We start from the raw sequence: 17185 nt of genomic DNA, 5'->3' as shown, positions 1-17185 counted from the left end.
CAATTTTCTTAGTGTATAAAAGACATGTAGGGGTCCTGGGCAAACTGAGTAGAAAAAGCAATGGAGTGGGGGGCATTGAAGGCAATTTTGCACAGGGTACCATTAAGCCTAAAGCCGTCCCTGCAGATCCTCTTCATGGGATTAAAAAATCTTCAGTGTATTCTTAGTATACGCTCCCTGAACACTAGAGGGGGCAACTGCATCTACATGTACATCCATCTGGTTTATGAATGTCCTCCTTCCTCATTTAATCATTTAGAGCTCCACCATGAAGCTGTATGTACCTGTGCTCCTGGTTCTCTTCTCTTTGCTTTGTCTAAGTCTTGCTGACACATGGAGGGATCCAAGAATAACCCACACAAGTGTTCAAGGTGAGTGGCTTCTGTACGTCACACTGTGAGCAGATGAGCCTGGGTCACTGGAAATACACTGCAAGGCTGGATATAAATCTGTGGCTGCTGAATACCATAGAATGGCATACACGATAGGGCCGGCTTCACATTTTTAGTAAATTGTTTTTATCGGTAACTGTGCAGTGTCTAGAGAATAGATTACTATAAATGATAAGTCTAGTATCCTATAAGGATGATGTAATTCTAATAACACTGAGGCATGGAGACCAGATGGTTGTAAAATAGTAATAATCTGGTAATGCTACCCGTGTACGGAGTCGTGTTATCCCCTTACTGTAAATGGCTGCGGGGGCTACTTATCGTTCAGCTCATACTTCAGCTTTTCTCTAGAATTGAGTGCGATTCTTCTAGTTCTTCTTTACAGTTTACTAATATTTCTCTTATTGCAACTCACATTTCAACATTTTTGCAGTTTATAAGTTTCTGTTCCTATAGTACAAGGATTTTTTGATCTTTTTCAATTATGTGGTAATGATACTGTAAAACTCGTGTTTTTTTTATTGTAGAATTTTTCAGGGGAACTTCTGAGCTGTCACCAGTAATATCTGCGGAAAACACATTTACTTATTATATTTGCATTCTCTTTCATTTCCTAAAATGTGATAGCACAATATGTGCCACAGGGTTATTATTATTATTCATTATTATAGCGCCATTTATTCCATGGTGCTTTACATGTGGAGAGTGGTATACATAATAAAAACGAATACAGTAATCTTAGGCCATACAAGTCACCACTGGTACAGGACGAGAGAGGACCCTGTCCGCGAGGGCTCACACTCTACAACCTGAATACGTATATTTCCTGGACAACTTATCAATAAACTCATGGGCAGACCATATCTTTTACCGACACATTGGGAAGCCATAATAAATCATTATGATTATAAGTGATCCATGTCTACAGCCCAAAATTTTGATATGGAGACATCAGCTGCATTCACTATAAACTGTAATATGATGATAATTACAGTCAAAATAATCTGTATAAGTTCCTTCAGCATAAAAAAATCAAAATTGTTTTACGGACAGCAAAAGAGTGATCAATTTTATGGAATTGCTGGATGGCTGGCAGTCAAGATGTGCCACCCAAGTACATTTTTATGCTTATGTTTTAGCACCTGTGAGCCTAATTTCAGAACGGACAGGTTCCGTAAAAAAAAAATGTGCAATTTGTATATGATGATTTTCAAAATTGCAGTGTTTGAACTAATTATCAAGAAGCTGTTTAACAATTGCATGTGAAGCGCCCGCTAGAGCCGTGGGGTACTCGGGCCGGGTCCGGCGATACTTAAAGGGGACCACTGGGGCTGATGGTGTTGCAGTAGAGTTGGTATAGCTCCCCACAGGTAGAGCTTAGTCCCCAGGGCTACCGGTACAGTTAGTAAGGGATGATTGAAGGTGGGGTGCAGGACTGAGGGTGCAGGAAATTATTGGAGGACACGGGGATTGCAGTTTCCTTTACCTTTTACTGGTGAATTGCAGGTGCAGTCTGGGGCACAGGTTACAGGTGATGATGGGGTCCGGGCAGCCTGGAAGTAACTTGGGATCCACCTAGCCAGGTGGGTTCAGAAGCCTTCCCTTTGTGCTGTATTCTCTGTCCCATGCTGCCTGAAGCCTTAGGCTATGTGCACACGTTCAGGAAAGTGTGCAGAATTGTCCTGAACAAAACCGGACATTTTCTGCAGGAATCAGCTTGCGTTTTTTGCATTTTTATTGCGTTTTTATAGCGTTTTTTGAGTGTTTTTTCGCATTTTTTTGCGGAGGTTCCCAATGCAATAAATAGCTGCAAAAACATGAAAAATCTGCAAAATTAATGAACATGCTGCGTTCTTTACCGCTATGCGTTTTTTTCGTGGAAAAAAAGCAGCATGTGCACAAAAATTGCAGAATGCATTAAAAATGATGTTTTTTGTATGTTTTTTTAGCATTTTTTCCACGGAAAACAGCTGAAAAAACGCAAAAAAAACCCGCAAAAAATCCTGAACGTGTGCACGTAGCCTTACACAAGTTCCTCTCAGTGTCTGTTACTCGTAACCCGTATGGTTGACAGCATGAGCCTTTCATGGGCACTGTCTCCTCACTGGCAGCCCCAGGCTCCTGACTTGTTGTGGTGCCTCCAGGTGTCAGATGAGCCAGGAGACCTGCAATCCCCTGCCCTCCAGTTCTAGCTGCTGGGCCTTTAGGTCCCATGGAACCACGGACTCCAGTGTCCGGTTTCTTTTGCGCTTAATCCTGGGAAGAACTCAGTCACAGCGCCACTCCCAGTCTCTCTCCTCATGAGCTTCCTCTCCCTTCACAGTCTCACACTACTCCCTGTAACCTCGCCTCCAGACCAGAACTTATAGGCAAGTTTCCATGAAATGTGGTTTAGAGCTCCCCCTTCTGGTCTGGAGTCAGGAAGGTGTATGTTTGTATTACCTGCTAAGGGAATCCCTCCTTACCTCCAGGTATGACATCACCCCCCGTGAGGAAAGCAATGCCATTGTGGCAACCAGACTCCTGGGGTGCCACATTCCCCCCTAGTACAATTCAGTATGCCCGGACTGAGGAAACAAGAAGGAAATAAAACATTTCAACAGATGAACTATTGTAAAAGTTTACAGGGTTTCAAATACAGTATATAAAAATTACAAAAACCAAAACAAGACGGTAAGAATTGGCCAGCAAAGTTCCTGGGGGCAACACTGGTCCATTTGTATCAAAAGGAGAAATAGGAGCAATCAGGTATAATAAGTAAAAAAAAGTCATTTATTAGTATTTTCAAAATACACAAAAAGTACATCATAAGTAGCACCATCCAGTATATAAGAAAAACGTATGCAGGAAGAAGGTAAAGAAATCAGGAACCAAACAATTGCACCTGCCCAATTTGTGCAAATAAATACATTGCATAAAGTGCAAGTGATTCAAAAATACGGACCAAGGGAGAAAAAATGCTTACCAAAGTCAGGGATTGAAGGGTCCTTAACCGGGTGTGGATACCCCAGATACCCCGACACGCATTTCGCGTGTCTAATACACCGCTTTCTCAAGGGGAATAATAGCATACAACAACCAGGACCTTTTATGATCCTGTGACAAGGCATGTGGTACAAAGCTGGCCAATAACAGAGGAGAAGTTGGCGCATGCGCACTGTCCATCCCAGGTCCTGGCAAATGCCACGGAGCGTCAACATTGCTGCGCATGCACAGTGAGAATGAAGTCCCCGTGCGTGCGAGCAAGGTAAAAGATGTGCCGCTGCACGCCAGGAATCCAGGGCGGTGGCGCGCATGCGCACAGCCACTGTATCAACAATGGAATATATTTATACAGACATAATATATCTTTCTTTCCATAACACAGATGACCATTGGAATAAAATGTCTAAACTAGCCACCAAAATATAAATAAATCGGGTCAGATAATACAATTTTAGATATAATTACATCATATTTGATTAAGAGCATGTCCACAACAAAATATATCAGTCCAAAAAATGCATGCTTCTTCAATTCCAACGATGTTTTGATGTTATGTTCTGCCCACCATATGCACTTTCCAACATGGCGATAGTCTTGCCACTCAAACATCAATAACAGGTAAAAAAGATCACATTTGATGTCCTGCTGCAATAATAGACAAATATTAGAAGAAAATAATAGACAAAATATATAAAAATAAGATTAAAAATGAAGCACACCCCATGTGCACACACTTCAGGTGCAGTAGGTTGGGGAAAGATCAGGACAGGTACTACGATGGCTTGATTCACCTGCGTCCAAGACTGGGGAAAGTCTCCAAGAACAGTATGGATCTTCTCTTCCACCTCTTCCATGGCTTGAGGGGCATCTTGTTCTTCCTCCTTGTTTCTCAATCGGTCAGGGCATATCTTCAGATTATCTCTTGACACTGCTGCTGAGGTTTCTCCTCCATATTTACTGATGAGGCACACCTTAGTGTTATCAAAGTTGAAGGCATGGTGGTATATGGTTCAGCCTCCCACTGATCATCCAGTTTGTGCATCCTCTTTCTTTTGAGAACTTGTTCTCCAGGTACTAAAGCAGTAGCCGGAGCTTGTTGGTTGTAGCTCTTTTCCTGTCTCTGTCTTGCCTGGGACAAACTTTTCTCTACACATTCTTGCACTTTGCGGTATTGCTGCCACTCTGTATCCCAGTCTGCATCTGGTGATGTCATCTCAGGTGTTAGGACTCCCATGTCAAAATCAATGGGAAACTTGCTAGGTCTCGCTCTCATCAGGTAAACTGGAGTGCAATTGATGGAGTTCACCTGGATATGGTTGTATAGATCTGCCAGATCCGGCAACTTCTCTGGCCACAGGTTTCGCTCTTCCAGGGGCATGGTCTTCAACAGGCCAATTACCACCTGGTTCATTTTCTCGCACATGCCATTTGTCTGCGGATGGTATGGTGTTGTCCTGATCTTCTTGCATCCATGGGCCTTGGTCGGTGTTCACCTATTCAGGGTAACAATGTGGTCAACAAAAGTGTTGTTGAAATGCCTTGGCTGCCGTCTTTGCTGTTTGGTCTTTAACAAGCTCGACTACTAGGAACCATGAATAATGGTCCACTATGGTCAGAGTGTAGGTATAGCCAGTCCTACTCGGGGTTAACGTGACGTGATCCAAAGCTACCAGTTCAAGCGGTTGCTTGGTGACTATGGGCTGTAGTGAGGCTCACTGGCTGTTGCGGTCTTTCCTGCGCAGGTTGCATGGGCTACAGTCTCGGCACCACTTCTCAATGGCTTTCCTCATGGCAATCCAGTAGAATCTTTCACGTAGTAGGACCTCCAACTTCTTCCATCGGAAGTGTCCTGCTCCATCGTGGAACTCTTCCAAGACCATTGGCGCATCCCACTTCGGGGCTACCACTTGCCAGACCAGTTCATGAGTACGAGTTGATGTTCCTCATAGCTTGGCCATCTCCTTCCACAACTGTTGTGTTTCTTGTGGAGCATCTGGACCAGGGTGTGAATCAGCTTGTGTCAGCAATTCCTTTACCAGGTGGACTGCTGGATCACTATCCTGCGTCTCTGCCCATCCATGATGGGGCAACGGGTTCAGTGTGGCTTCTTGCCTAGCATAACGCTTGTTCCTCACACAATGGGAGCACTGGGCCACCTCGGGGCGGTGGAAGGCTGGTAACTTGATCTCTTCTAGTGCTTCCGGATCTTCTCCCTCTTCTGGTAAATTGGGCATCCTTGACAGCGCATCAGCATTAGCGTTCTTATGCTCCGCACGGTACTTGATGGTAAACTCGTAGTTGGACAACCGGGCTATCCATTGCTGTTCCAATGCACCCAGCTTTGCTGTTTCAAGGGGAGTCAGTGGATTATTGTCCGTGAAGATGGTGAATTTTGCTGAAGCCAGATAGTGTTTGAATCGCTCGGTCACAGCCCAGACTATGGTGAGAAACTCCAACTTAAAGGAACTATAGTTGTCGGGGTTCCTTTCAGTGGGACAAAGCTTCCTGCTGGCATAGGCAATCACTCTCTCTTTGCCTTTCTGCCTTTCTGCACCTGGGACAGCACTGCTCCCAATCCCATGTTGCTAGCGTCAGTGTAAAGTAGGAATGGCTGGTCATAGTCAGGGTAGGCCAGGACTTCATCTCCCATGAGAGCCAACTTCAACCGGATGAAGGATTCTTCCAAACTGTCATTCCACTGGAATGGAGGATTCTTACTCTTGGCCTTCTTGCATTGGCCCACTAGTAGGTCTTGCAGGGGTGTGGCTATCTTGGTAAAGCCCTTAATGAACTGCCGTACTTCATGGATGTTGCTGGGTTTTGGCCAGTCCCTGATAACGGTGACTTTGTCAGGGTCTGGTGCCACACGCTTACCACATGACCTAGGTACTGCACCTTGGGCTTCAACAGGTGGCACTTAGACGGCTTTACTTTCAGGCCAAAGTTGAACAGGGCTTCAAACACCTCAGCCAGGTGCTTCAAGTTGTCTTCGTAGGTTTTGGAGAAGATGATGACATCATCCAGGTACAACAGAATGGTTTCAAAGTTCTTGTGCCCGAGGCAACACTCCATCATCCTCTGGGACGTCCCCGATGCTTTGCAAAGTCTGAATGGCATGTAGTTGAACTCGCAGAGGCCCATTAGTGTCACGAAGGCGGTCTTCTCTCTATCTGCCTCTGCCACGGGAACATGCCAACACCCACTGGTGAGATCTAACGTGGAGAAAGTTATCGGATTTTAGCGCAGCCAATGATTCCTCTATTCTGGGTGATGGGTAGGCATCCTTATGTGTAATGCAGTTAATCTGCCTGTAGTCAACACACATTCTTATTGTACCATCCTTCTTTCTAATGAGGTCTAATGGAGCGGGTCAGGGGTTACAACTGTCTCTGATAACCCAGCTTCCTTCATCTCCCATAACATACCCTTGGCACATTGATAGTGAGCTGGAGGCACAGGCCGGTACCTCTCTTTAATGGGCAGATGATCTCCAGTGAGGATATGGTGTTGGACCCCTTTTACCTGCCCAAAGTCTAGTAGGTGTTTGTTGAATACCTGCTCATATTCTTGGACCACCCGGTAAGCCCCATGCTTTTGGTGCAAAGGAGTGGAGTCAGTGCCTACGTGTAACTTCTGACACCAATCCTCCAACTGTCCTGCATAACTATTGTCCTCCACCTGGTCGGACGGGACCAAGGGTTCTGTTGCTTGTATTGCATTGTTACTGACAGTGAACAGTTTAGCAAGGGTAGCATACCTGGGTAAATGGACCTCTCTTTCCCCATAATTTAGGATGCGTATTGGTACCCTCCCCTAGCGGACATCAACTACCCCTCTGGCTGTCAGGATGGTGGGCCTATTATCAGAATATACAGGTTCTACCAGGGTCTGGCCTATTGCTGCTTGACACCAGATTAACATTTCACTCCAGGGGGGTATTGTAATGGGGATTGGATCACTCACTCTAACGCTGTCGACTTCTCCACCAGACAGTTCTACCTGTTGTCTCTGCATCATGTCTTTGATCTCTTTTTGCTGGACATGCTGCTCACTGGAACCAACAGTTTCGGCTACCTGTTGTAACAAAACAATAATCTCGCCAAGACAGTTTTCTATGACATTAGTACCTAAGGTCATCATTGGGTTACATTCTCGCCAATCAATTATCAGACCTTGGGCTTTCAACTATACCCGCCCCACCATAATGGTCACCTCCTTGTACCCCACTTGTGGCAAAGGCTGACCATTGCTGGCAACTATTGTCAGATCATTATCTGGGCCATGGGTAATATCAGAGTCAGCCCAGTACCGCTTGTAAAGAATATATGGCATAGTCGTCACCTGAGAGCCGGTGTCCAGTAAAGCATTCATCGGGTTGCCATCAATCACAACTGGGAGAACCGGTTGTCCTCAGACGTACTTGGCTCGCCAGCTTTGTCGGCCTGGTCGTCTTACTCCTGGGGGATGGCCCTCTGCCCCAGGGGTTGCTTGTTTAAATCGCAGAATCTTGCGATGTGTCCCGCCTTGCTGCAGCGGCAACAAATGGGTCGTCGGTCCTGGTCGTAGCAGTTGTTGTCTCTCCCTCTGATCGGTGGGATCCTCTTCTGCTGTCTCCATGGGACGTTATCTGGACTGGAGGCCTGCTGGATCTTCTCCTTTGGGGACACTTGCATGAACTGCATGGTTTTGGTCAGTGCAGCCACACTTTTGGTCAGCTGATGGGCCTTGAGGCGCAGTCCTGCAACAGGGTCATTAGCCAGGGTCTGCATGTCAGCCTCAATGGGGTCCTGAAGAAAGGATGCCTGGTGGTATGTAATTGCTGGGTGCCTAGGGGGCGCTGTGCGGCTGGAATTTGGTTCATGCAGCACCCGGATGGCCCTATCTTTAAAATGTGCAAAGTCCCGGACAGGGTTCTGTAGGGCCAAGATGCGCAGCTGTGTCCTGTGGGTGATGGACAGGAGTCCCTCAATAAATTGTTTCTTTAACAATCTGTCCCCATCCTGCACGCTGTCAGGATCAACCTGCTTAATGGCACACAGTGCCTCTTGGACATTAAGGGCATAGTCCCGTATACTGTCCTGCACCCTTTGTTTGCACCCAAAGAATCTCAGCTTTATCTCTGCTGCAATGCGGGTGTCAAAGATGTCCTTTAGCCTGGCCAAGATTTGTTTAACAGTTCTTTTATCAGTGTCCAGCCAGGACTTTACCTCCCTCTGAGCTGCACCAGTTAACTGGCCAGTGAGGATGCTGAATTTTTGATTCTCAGACAGGGGGTACACTTCAAACAAACTGCAGAGTCTCTCCTTAAAATTGCTCAGGGGTGCTTCCCCTGAATACTGCAGTAACCAGGCTGCTCCCAGTATGTACGGCATTGATAATGGCATTATGGAAGCTGTAGCTGCAGCTGCCGCTGGATGCAGCCGATCCATGGGGGCTGCGGATGCCGCTGGATCTGGCCGCATCATGGGGGCTGCAGCTGTGGCCGCCGCTGAATCTCTACCTGGATTGGACATATTCCTCCCCCCCAGTTAACCTCAGCAAGGTCTGGCATTTTGTTACCGGAGTCAGCGGTCTGGACGGTGCTCCTTCCGGTTCTCAAGTCAGTGGCCTCCTTTTCATCGGCGCACAGAAGAGCACAGAGTGCAGCATCCTTCGCGCTCTATTCCCAGGCTCCGCCCATGAAGACACACCTCTTTCTCCTTGCACGCCGCGTGGCGCAGCAATGGCGGTTATCACACAGCTCAATAAAGTTTATGGCACACAGGACCCGGTGGTAAAGGGCTGCAATATCCTGTTCATGATGCCAAAATGAAGTGCCCGCTAGAGCCGTGGGGTTCTCGGGCCGGGTACGGCAGTACTTAAAGGAGTGGTCACGGAAGCAGTGACCTGGTCCATGGTCCTGGGCGTCCAGCCAAAATGACAAAGGCAAATGGAAAATAAAGTCTATGGGGGAATGTTCGTGACGCCACCTGTGGTACTTGGACAGGGATGGCCGACGCTGCTTAAAGGGGACCACTGGGGCTGATGGTGTTGCAGCAGAGTTGGTATAGCTCCCCACAGGTAGAGCTTAGTCCCCAGGGCTACCGATACAGTTAGTAATGGATGATTGACGGTGGGGTGCAGGACTGAGGGTGCAGGAAATGATTGGAGGACACGAGGATTACTGTTTCCTTCACCTTTTACTGGTGAATTGCAGGTGAGTCCGGGGCACAGGTTACAAGTGATGATGGGGTCCGGGCAGCCTGGAAGTAACTTGGGATCCACCTAGCCAGGTGGGTTCAGAAGCCTTCCCTTTACGCTGTATTCTCTGTCTCTTGCTGCCTGAAGCCTTACACAAGTTCCTCTCAGTGTCTGTTACTCCTAACCCGCATGGTTGACAGCATGAGCCTTTCATGGACACAGTCTTCTCACTGGCAGCCCAAGGCTCCTGACTTGCTGTGGTGCCTCCAGGTGTCAGATGAGCCAGGAGACCTACAATCTCCTGCCCTCCGGTTCTAGCTGCTGGGCCTTTAGTACTCGTGCAACCCCAGACTCCGGTGTCCAGTTTCTTTTGTGCTCATTCCTGGGAAGAGCTCAGTCACATCTTCATTCCCTATCTCTCTCCTCACGAGCTTCCTCTCCCTTCACAGTCTCATACTACTCCCCCTAACCCTGCCTCCAGACCAGAATTTATAGGGAAGTTCCCCTGAAACCAGGTTTAGCGCTCCCTTTTCTGGTCAGGAGTCAGGAAGGTGTTGTATGTTTGTATTACCTGCTAATGGGATCCCTCCTTACCTCCAGACATGACATCACCCCCCGTGAGGAAGGCAATGCCATTGTGGCAACCGGACTCCTGGAGTGCCACATATGTACTTTATAAAGTTGGATGAAAACATGTCTTTGTATTGTTCACTAATGGTTCAATTTGTGAAACCCATTTCTATTAGCTTGATCCCCTCCTCCCTTTAGAGCTAAGTCCCCATATTTAGTATTTGGTGCCTTTTTTCCACATATTTTTGTGCACAAACAATGCAGACTATTATATTTCCAGCAAAGTGGATGGAATTCATATAAATAAATACACATCTGATAACACAGGATCCACCAATCACAATGTGACACCTGACCCTTATCCTCCTTTCACAATGACCTTTGGAACAAAGCAGAGTCTATATACTGACTGCAGGTCACATAGACGATACCACTATAAATAATATATCTAACAAAGCATAAGTGGAAAAAATAAAACGTAACTTTTATTATAACTAAAGCCACACAAAAACTAAACCAAACACCCAAGTGAATAAAAACACTGGGGCAAAGTCTCAGACAAATGGTATGGTGACCACAGAGACTAGTTATCCGCAGATAGGGCTAAATGAAATCCTCCACAACATGTTGGGGATATCATAATAAACTAGATTATGACGTATGAAGCTGGAGTAAAATAACGTCCACAGCACTCGGCGTCAAGCTAGTTACACGAACAAACAATAAAAAATACCATCAATAGTAGCATGTAGGCAATGCCACTGATGGCTATATAAATAGTAAAAAAGGAACAATCTCACCGGTTCCAGGATGAGGGCACAGGAGCACCGGATAGTTTCTGGTCAGAAGATGATCCGGAAAAATAGATGAGACGACAGTCCCTATGTCAGTCCCTATGGGGCTATCGATAGACTATCCCCAAAGCTCCTGCCCTTACAAGGGCAGTCCACAGCTACCCCTGTACAAACATGCCCTGCACTCTCCCTGTGTAGTCCGTCCCACAATGACCTTTGCAATCACTCATTAGTTGCTTCAATACAAAAGATAGGGTTGGCTTCTGTTCATTGTGGTTAGGTACATGTGTTGTTTCCTTAAATAAGAGGAAGTTATTGTAAAAAAAAAAAGATCCAGTAGCCAGAAAATTACAAGATTTCTATTTTTATTCTTAATAGATTGTGATGTGTAGAAAAAATGCCAAAATGTATTTATAAACACATTTAACACCAAAACCTGATATAAACAATAGGTCATTTGCTGATGATAGCTTCCCCATACATGGTGTCAAACGTTGTGCAAGCAAAGCCTTATCATTAATTGAAATTCTATAAATGTAATCTTGCAAGTAAAGTATTTTGGAAATCTTGTTCACATAAAGGATGATTTATCAGTAGTGAAGCAGTTTTTGTTGTTGTGTGTGCACATGGTTTAATTTGCTTGCCCTCAGAAATGATCTGCAGCCAGTATTGGCAGCAAAGTAGAAGATAGCATTGTGACTTTGGAGCATTTGGGCTTTGGGTTCAACATCTGTATGGACCTTCTGTGGTTTCCATTGGAATATATGCTGAGTTTGTAGAGTGCGCTCAGCCACGTCCCTCATGGACAAGCTCTACCAACTTTTCAAAATGTTGTCAGAGCTGGCCAAGACTTGTGTAAGAACACCAGTAATTGCAAAGTTTGTGCACTATAATGATTTGGTGCTGAGCTGTGATTGGTTGCTATTGGCAGCCTGATAAATCCCCAGCCAACAGGAAGCCCTCCCCCCTGGCAGTATATATTAGCTCACACATACACATAATAGACAGGTCATGTGACTGACAGCTGCCAGATTTCCTATATGGTACATTTGTTGCTCTTGTAGTTTGTCTGCTTATTAATCAGATATTTATTTTTGAAGGATAATACCAGACTTGTGTGTGTTTTATGGCGAGTTTCATGTGTCAAGTTGTGTGTGTTGACATGCATGTAGCGACTTTTGTGAGATGAGTTTTGTGTGTCGACATGCGTGTAGCAACTTTTTGTGTCGAGTTGCATGTCACAGGTTAGTGTAGCAAGTTGTGTGCAGCAAGTTTTGCGCATGGTGAGTTTTGCGCGTGGCGAGTTTTATGTGGGGTGCGTTTTGAGTATGTGCAAGTTTTGTGTGAGGCAACTTTTGCATGTGTTGCAACTTTTGTGCATGTGGCAATTTTTCCATGTGTGCAAGTTTTGCATGTGGTGAGTTTTCCCTGGGGTGAGTTTTGCACGTGTGGCGAATTTTGCGTGATCCTAGTTTTGCAGGTGGCGAATTTTGCATGTGGTGAATTTTGCACGTAGCAAGTTTTGAGTAGCGACTTTTGTGTTTCGACATTTATGTGTTGAGGTTGGTGCATGTGTGGTAAAATGTGTGCTGAGGGTGGTATATGTGTTCAAGCACGTGGTAGTGTGTGGCGCATTTTGTGTGTTTGTTCATATCCCCGTGGGTGGTGAGTATCCCATGTCGGGCCCCCACCTTAGCAACTGTACGGTATATACTCTTTGGCACCATCGCTCTCATTCTTTAAGTCCTGCTTGTTCACATCTGGCAGCTGTCAATTTGCCTCCAACACTTTTCCTTTCACTTTTTCCCCATTATGTAGACAGGGGCAAAATTGTTTGGTGAATTGGAATGCACGGGTTTAAAATTTCACCTCACAACATAGCCTATGACGCTCTCGAGGTCCAGACGTGTGACTGTGCAAAATTTTGTGGCTGTAGCTGCAACGGTGCAGATGCCAATCCCAGACATACACACATACACACACACATTCAGCTTTATATAGTAGACTAGCTGAAGAGCCTGGCGTTGCCTGGGCATAGTAAATATCTGTGGTTAGTTATAGCACCTCACTTCTCTTATTTTCCCATCATGCCTCTCATTTTCCCCCTCACATCTCTCATTTTCTCCCTTACACCTCTCATTTTCCCCCTTACTCCTCTTATTTTCCCCCTCACTCCTCTCATTCCCCCCTCACTCCACTCATTCTCCCCTCACTCCTCTCATTCCCCCCTAACACTTGTCATTTCGACTTCACATCTGTCATTTTCCGATCACTCCACAATTTTCCCTCACTCCTCTCATTTTGCACTCACACCTTTTCATTTTCATCTCACACCCCTCATTTTCACCTCACCCCTCTCTTTTTCCCTTCAGTATATACATGTTTGTCATCTCCCTTATAAATAGTATATACCTGTATGTCATCTCCTGTATATAGTATATACCTGTATGTCATCTCCCTTGTAAGTAGTATATACCTGCTGTATGTCATCTCCTCCTGTATATTGTATATATACCTATGTGTCATCTCCTCCTGTATATAGTATATACCTGTATGTCATCTCTTCTGAATATACTATATACCTGTATGTCACTCTCCTCCTATATATAGTATATACCTGTATGTCATCTCCCCTGTATACAGTATATACCTGCTGTATGTCATCTCCTCCTCTATATACCTGTGTCATCTCCTCTTTTATATGGTATATACCTGTATGTCATCTCCTCCTGTATATAATATATACGTGTGTCATCTCCTCCTGTATATAGTATATACCTGTAAGTCATCTCCTCCTGTATATAGTATATACCTGTAAGTCATCTCCTCCTGTATATGGTATATACCTGTGTGTCATCTGCTCCTGTATATAGTATATACCTGCAAGTCATCTCCTCCTGTATATAGTATATACCTGTGTGTCATCTGCTCCTGTATATAGTATACTAGATTGTGGCCCGATTCTAACGCATAGGGTATTCTAGAATATGCATGTCCCCGTAGTATATGGACAATGATGATTCCAGAATTCGCGGCAGACTGTGCCCGTCGCTGATTGGTCGAGGCAACCTTTATGACATCATCGTCGCCATGGCAACCATTATGACATCTACGTCGATACTGTGCCCGTCGCTGATTGGTCGAGGCGAATTCGCGGCAGACTGTGCCCGTCGCAGATTGGTCGAGGCAACCTTTATGACATCATCGTCGCCATGCTGTGCCCGTCGCTGATTGGTCGAGGCCTGGCGGCCTCGACCAATCAGAGACGCGGGATTTCCAGGACAGACAGACGGAAAAACCTTTAGACAATTATACATAGATACCTGTAAGTCATCTCCTCCTGTATATAGTATATACTTGTGTGTCATCTCCTCCTGTATATAGTATGTACCGGTATGTCATCTCCTCCTGTATATAGTATATATCTGTGTGTCATCTCCTCCTGTATATAATATATATGTGTGTCATCTCCCCTGTATATATTATATACCTGTGTGTCATCTCCTCCTGTATATAGTATATACCTGTGTGTCATCTCCTCCTGTATATAGTATATATCTGTGTGTCATCTCCTCCTGTATATAGTATGTACCTGTATGTCATCTCCTCCTGTATATAGTATATACCTGTGTGTCATCTCCACCTGTATATAGTATATACCTGTGTATCATCTCCCCAGTATATAGTATATACCTGTGTGTCATCTCCCCTGTATATAGTATATACCTGGGTCATCTTCCCTGTATATAGTATGTACCTGTATGTCATCTCCCCTGTTTATAGTATATACCAGTGTGTCATCTCCTCCTGTATATAGTATATACCTGTGTGTCATCTTCCCTGTATATAGTATATATGTGTGTTTTATCTCCTCCTGTAGATAGTATATACCTGTATGTCATCTCCTCATGTATATAGTATATATCTGTGTCATCTCCCCTGTATATAGTATATATGTGTGTGTCATCTCCCCTGTATATAGTATATACCTGTGTGTCATCTCCTCCTGTATATAGTATACAGTACAGACCAAAAGTTTGGACACACCTCATTTAAAGATTTTTTTGTATTTTCATGACTATGAAAATTGTACATTCACACTGAAGGCATCAAAACTATGAATTAACGCATGTGGAATTATATACTTAACAAAAAAGTGTGAAACAACTGAAATTATGTATTATATTCTAGGTTCTTCAAAGTAGCCACCTTTTGCCTTGATGACTGCTTTGCACACTCTTGGCATTCTCTTGATGAGCTTCAAGAGGTAGTCACCGGGAATGGTTTTCACTTCACAGGTGTGCCCTGTCAGGTTTAATAAGTGGGATTTCTTGCCTTATAAATGGGGTTGTGTTGTGCAGAAGTCTGGTGGATACACAGCTGATAGTACTACTGAATAGACTGTTAGAATTTGTATTATGGCAAGAAAAAAACAGCTAAGTAAAGAAAAACGAGTGGCCATCATTACTTTAAGAAATGAAGGTCAGGGAAAACATTGAAAGTGTCCCCAAGTGCAGTGGCAAAAACCATCAAGCGCTACAAAGATTCTGGCTCACATGAAAACCGCCCCAGGAAAGCAAGACCAAGAGTCACCTCTGCTTCAGAGGATAAGTTTATCCGAGTCACCAGCCTCAGAAATCACAGGTTAACAGCAGCTCAGATTTGAGACCAGGTCAATGCCACACAGAGTTCTAGCAGCAGACACATCTCTACAACAACTGCTAAGAGGAGACTTTGTGCAGCAGGCCTTCATGGTAAAATAGATGCTAGGAAACCACTGCTAAGGACAGGCAACAAGCAGAAGGGACTTGTTTGGGCTAAAGAACACAAGGAATGGACATTAGACCAGTGGATATCTGTGCTTTGGTCTGATGAGTCCAAATTTGAGATCTTTGGTTCCAACCACCGTGTCTTTGTGCGATGCAGACAACGTGAACGGATGGACTCTACATGCCTGGTTCCCACTGTGAAGCATGGAGGAGGAGGTTTGATGGTGTGGGGGTGCTTTGCTGGTGACACTGTGACACTGTTGGGGATTTATTCAAAATTGAAGGCATACTGAACCAGCATGGCTGCCACAGCATCTTGCAGCGGCATGCTATTCCATCTGGTTTGCGTTTAGTTGGACCATCATTTATTTTTCAACAGGACAATGACCCCAAACACACCTCTAGGCTGTGTAAGGGCTATTTGACCAAGAAGGAGAGTGATGGGGTGATATGCCAGATGACCCGGACTCCACAGTCACCAGACCTGAACCCAATCAAGATGGTTTGGGGTGAGCTGGACCGCAGAGTGAAGGCAAAAGGGCCAACAAGTGCTAAGCATCTCTGGGATCTCCTTCAAGATTGTTGGAAGACCATTCCCGGCGACTACCTCTTGAAGCTCATCAAGAGAATGCCAAGAGTGTGCAAAGTAGTCATCAAAGCAAAAGGTGGCTACTTTGCAGAACCTAGAATATAAGACATAATTTCAACTGTTTCACACTTTTTTGTTAAGTATTTAATTCCACATGTGTTAATTCATAGTTTTGATGCCTTCAGTGTGAATATACAATTTTCATAGTCATGAAAATACAGAAAAATCCTTAAATGAAAAGGTGTGTCCAAACTTTTGGTCTGTACTGTATATCTGTGTGTCATCTCCTGTATTAGACCTCGTTCACACGTTATTTGGTCAGTATTTTTACCTCCATATTTGTAAGCTAAATTGGCAGCCTGATAAATCCCCAGCCAACAGGAAGGCCTCCCCCCTGGTAGTATATATTAGCTCACACACACACATAATAGACAGGTCATGTGACTGACAGCTGCCGTATTTCCTATATGGTACAGTTGTTGCTCTTGTAGCTTGTCTGCTTATTAATCAGATTTTTATTTTTGAAGGATAATACCAGACTTGTGTGTTTTAGGGCGAGCTTCATGTGTCAAGTTGTGTGTGTTGAGTTGCGTGTGGCGACATACATGTAGTGACTTTTGTGAGATGAGTTTTGTGTAGCGACATACTTGTAGCTATTTTTTTTGTGTCGAGTTGCATGTGACAGGTTAGTGTAGCAAGTTGTGTGCAGCAAGTTTTGCGCATGATGAGTTTTGCGCGTGGCGAGTTTTATGTGTGGTGCGTTTTGAGTATGTGCAAGTTTTGTGTGAGGCAACTTTTGCATGTGTTGCAACTTTTGTGCAAGTTGGCAATTTTTCCGTGTGTGCAAGTTTTGCGTGTAGCGAGTTTTCCATGAGGTGAGTTTTGCACGTGTGGCGAGTTTTGCGT

At 44.8% G+C, this 17185-nt stretch overlaps 1 protein-coding gene across 1 annotated transcript in view; it reads left to right on the top strand.

Annotated features, from left to right (window-relative positions):
* The first annotated feature begins 211 nt into the window (after positions 1–211).
* The window catches only part of SEMA7A (semaphorin 7A (JohnMiltonHagen blood group)), a 61936-nt gene continuing 44962 nt past the window's right edge, over positions 212–17185 (top strand). Inside the window, exon 1 of the mRNA XM_069765650.1 lies at positions 212–371. Coding sequence (XP_069621751.1) covers positions 269–371 — 103 coding nt within the window. The 5' untranslated portion in view covers positions 212–268. The remainder of the gene's footprint in view (positions 372–17185) is intronic.

The sequence above is a fragment of the Ranitomeya imitator genome, chromosome 4 (genome assembly GCF_032444005.1).
Source record: "Ranitomeya imitator isolate aRanImi1 chromosome 4, aRanImi1.pri, whole genome shotgun sequence".
Taxonomy (NCBI): domain Eukaryota; kingdom Metazoa; phylum Chordata; class Amphibia; order Anura; family Dendrobatidae; genus Ranitomeya; species Ranitomeya imitator.
Note: the sequence above shows the minus strand (reverse complement) of the source record. Positions and strands in the feature narration are given on the sequence as shown.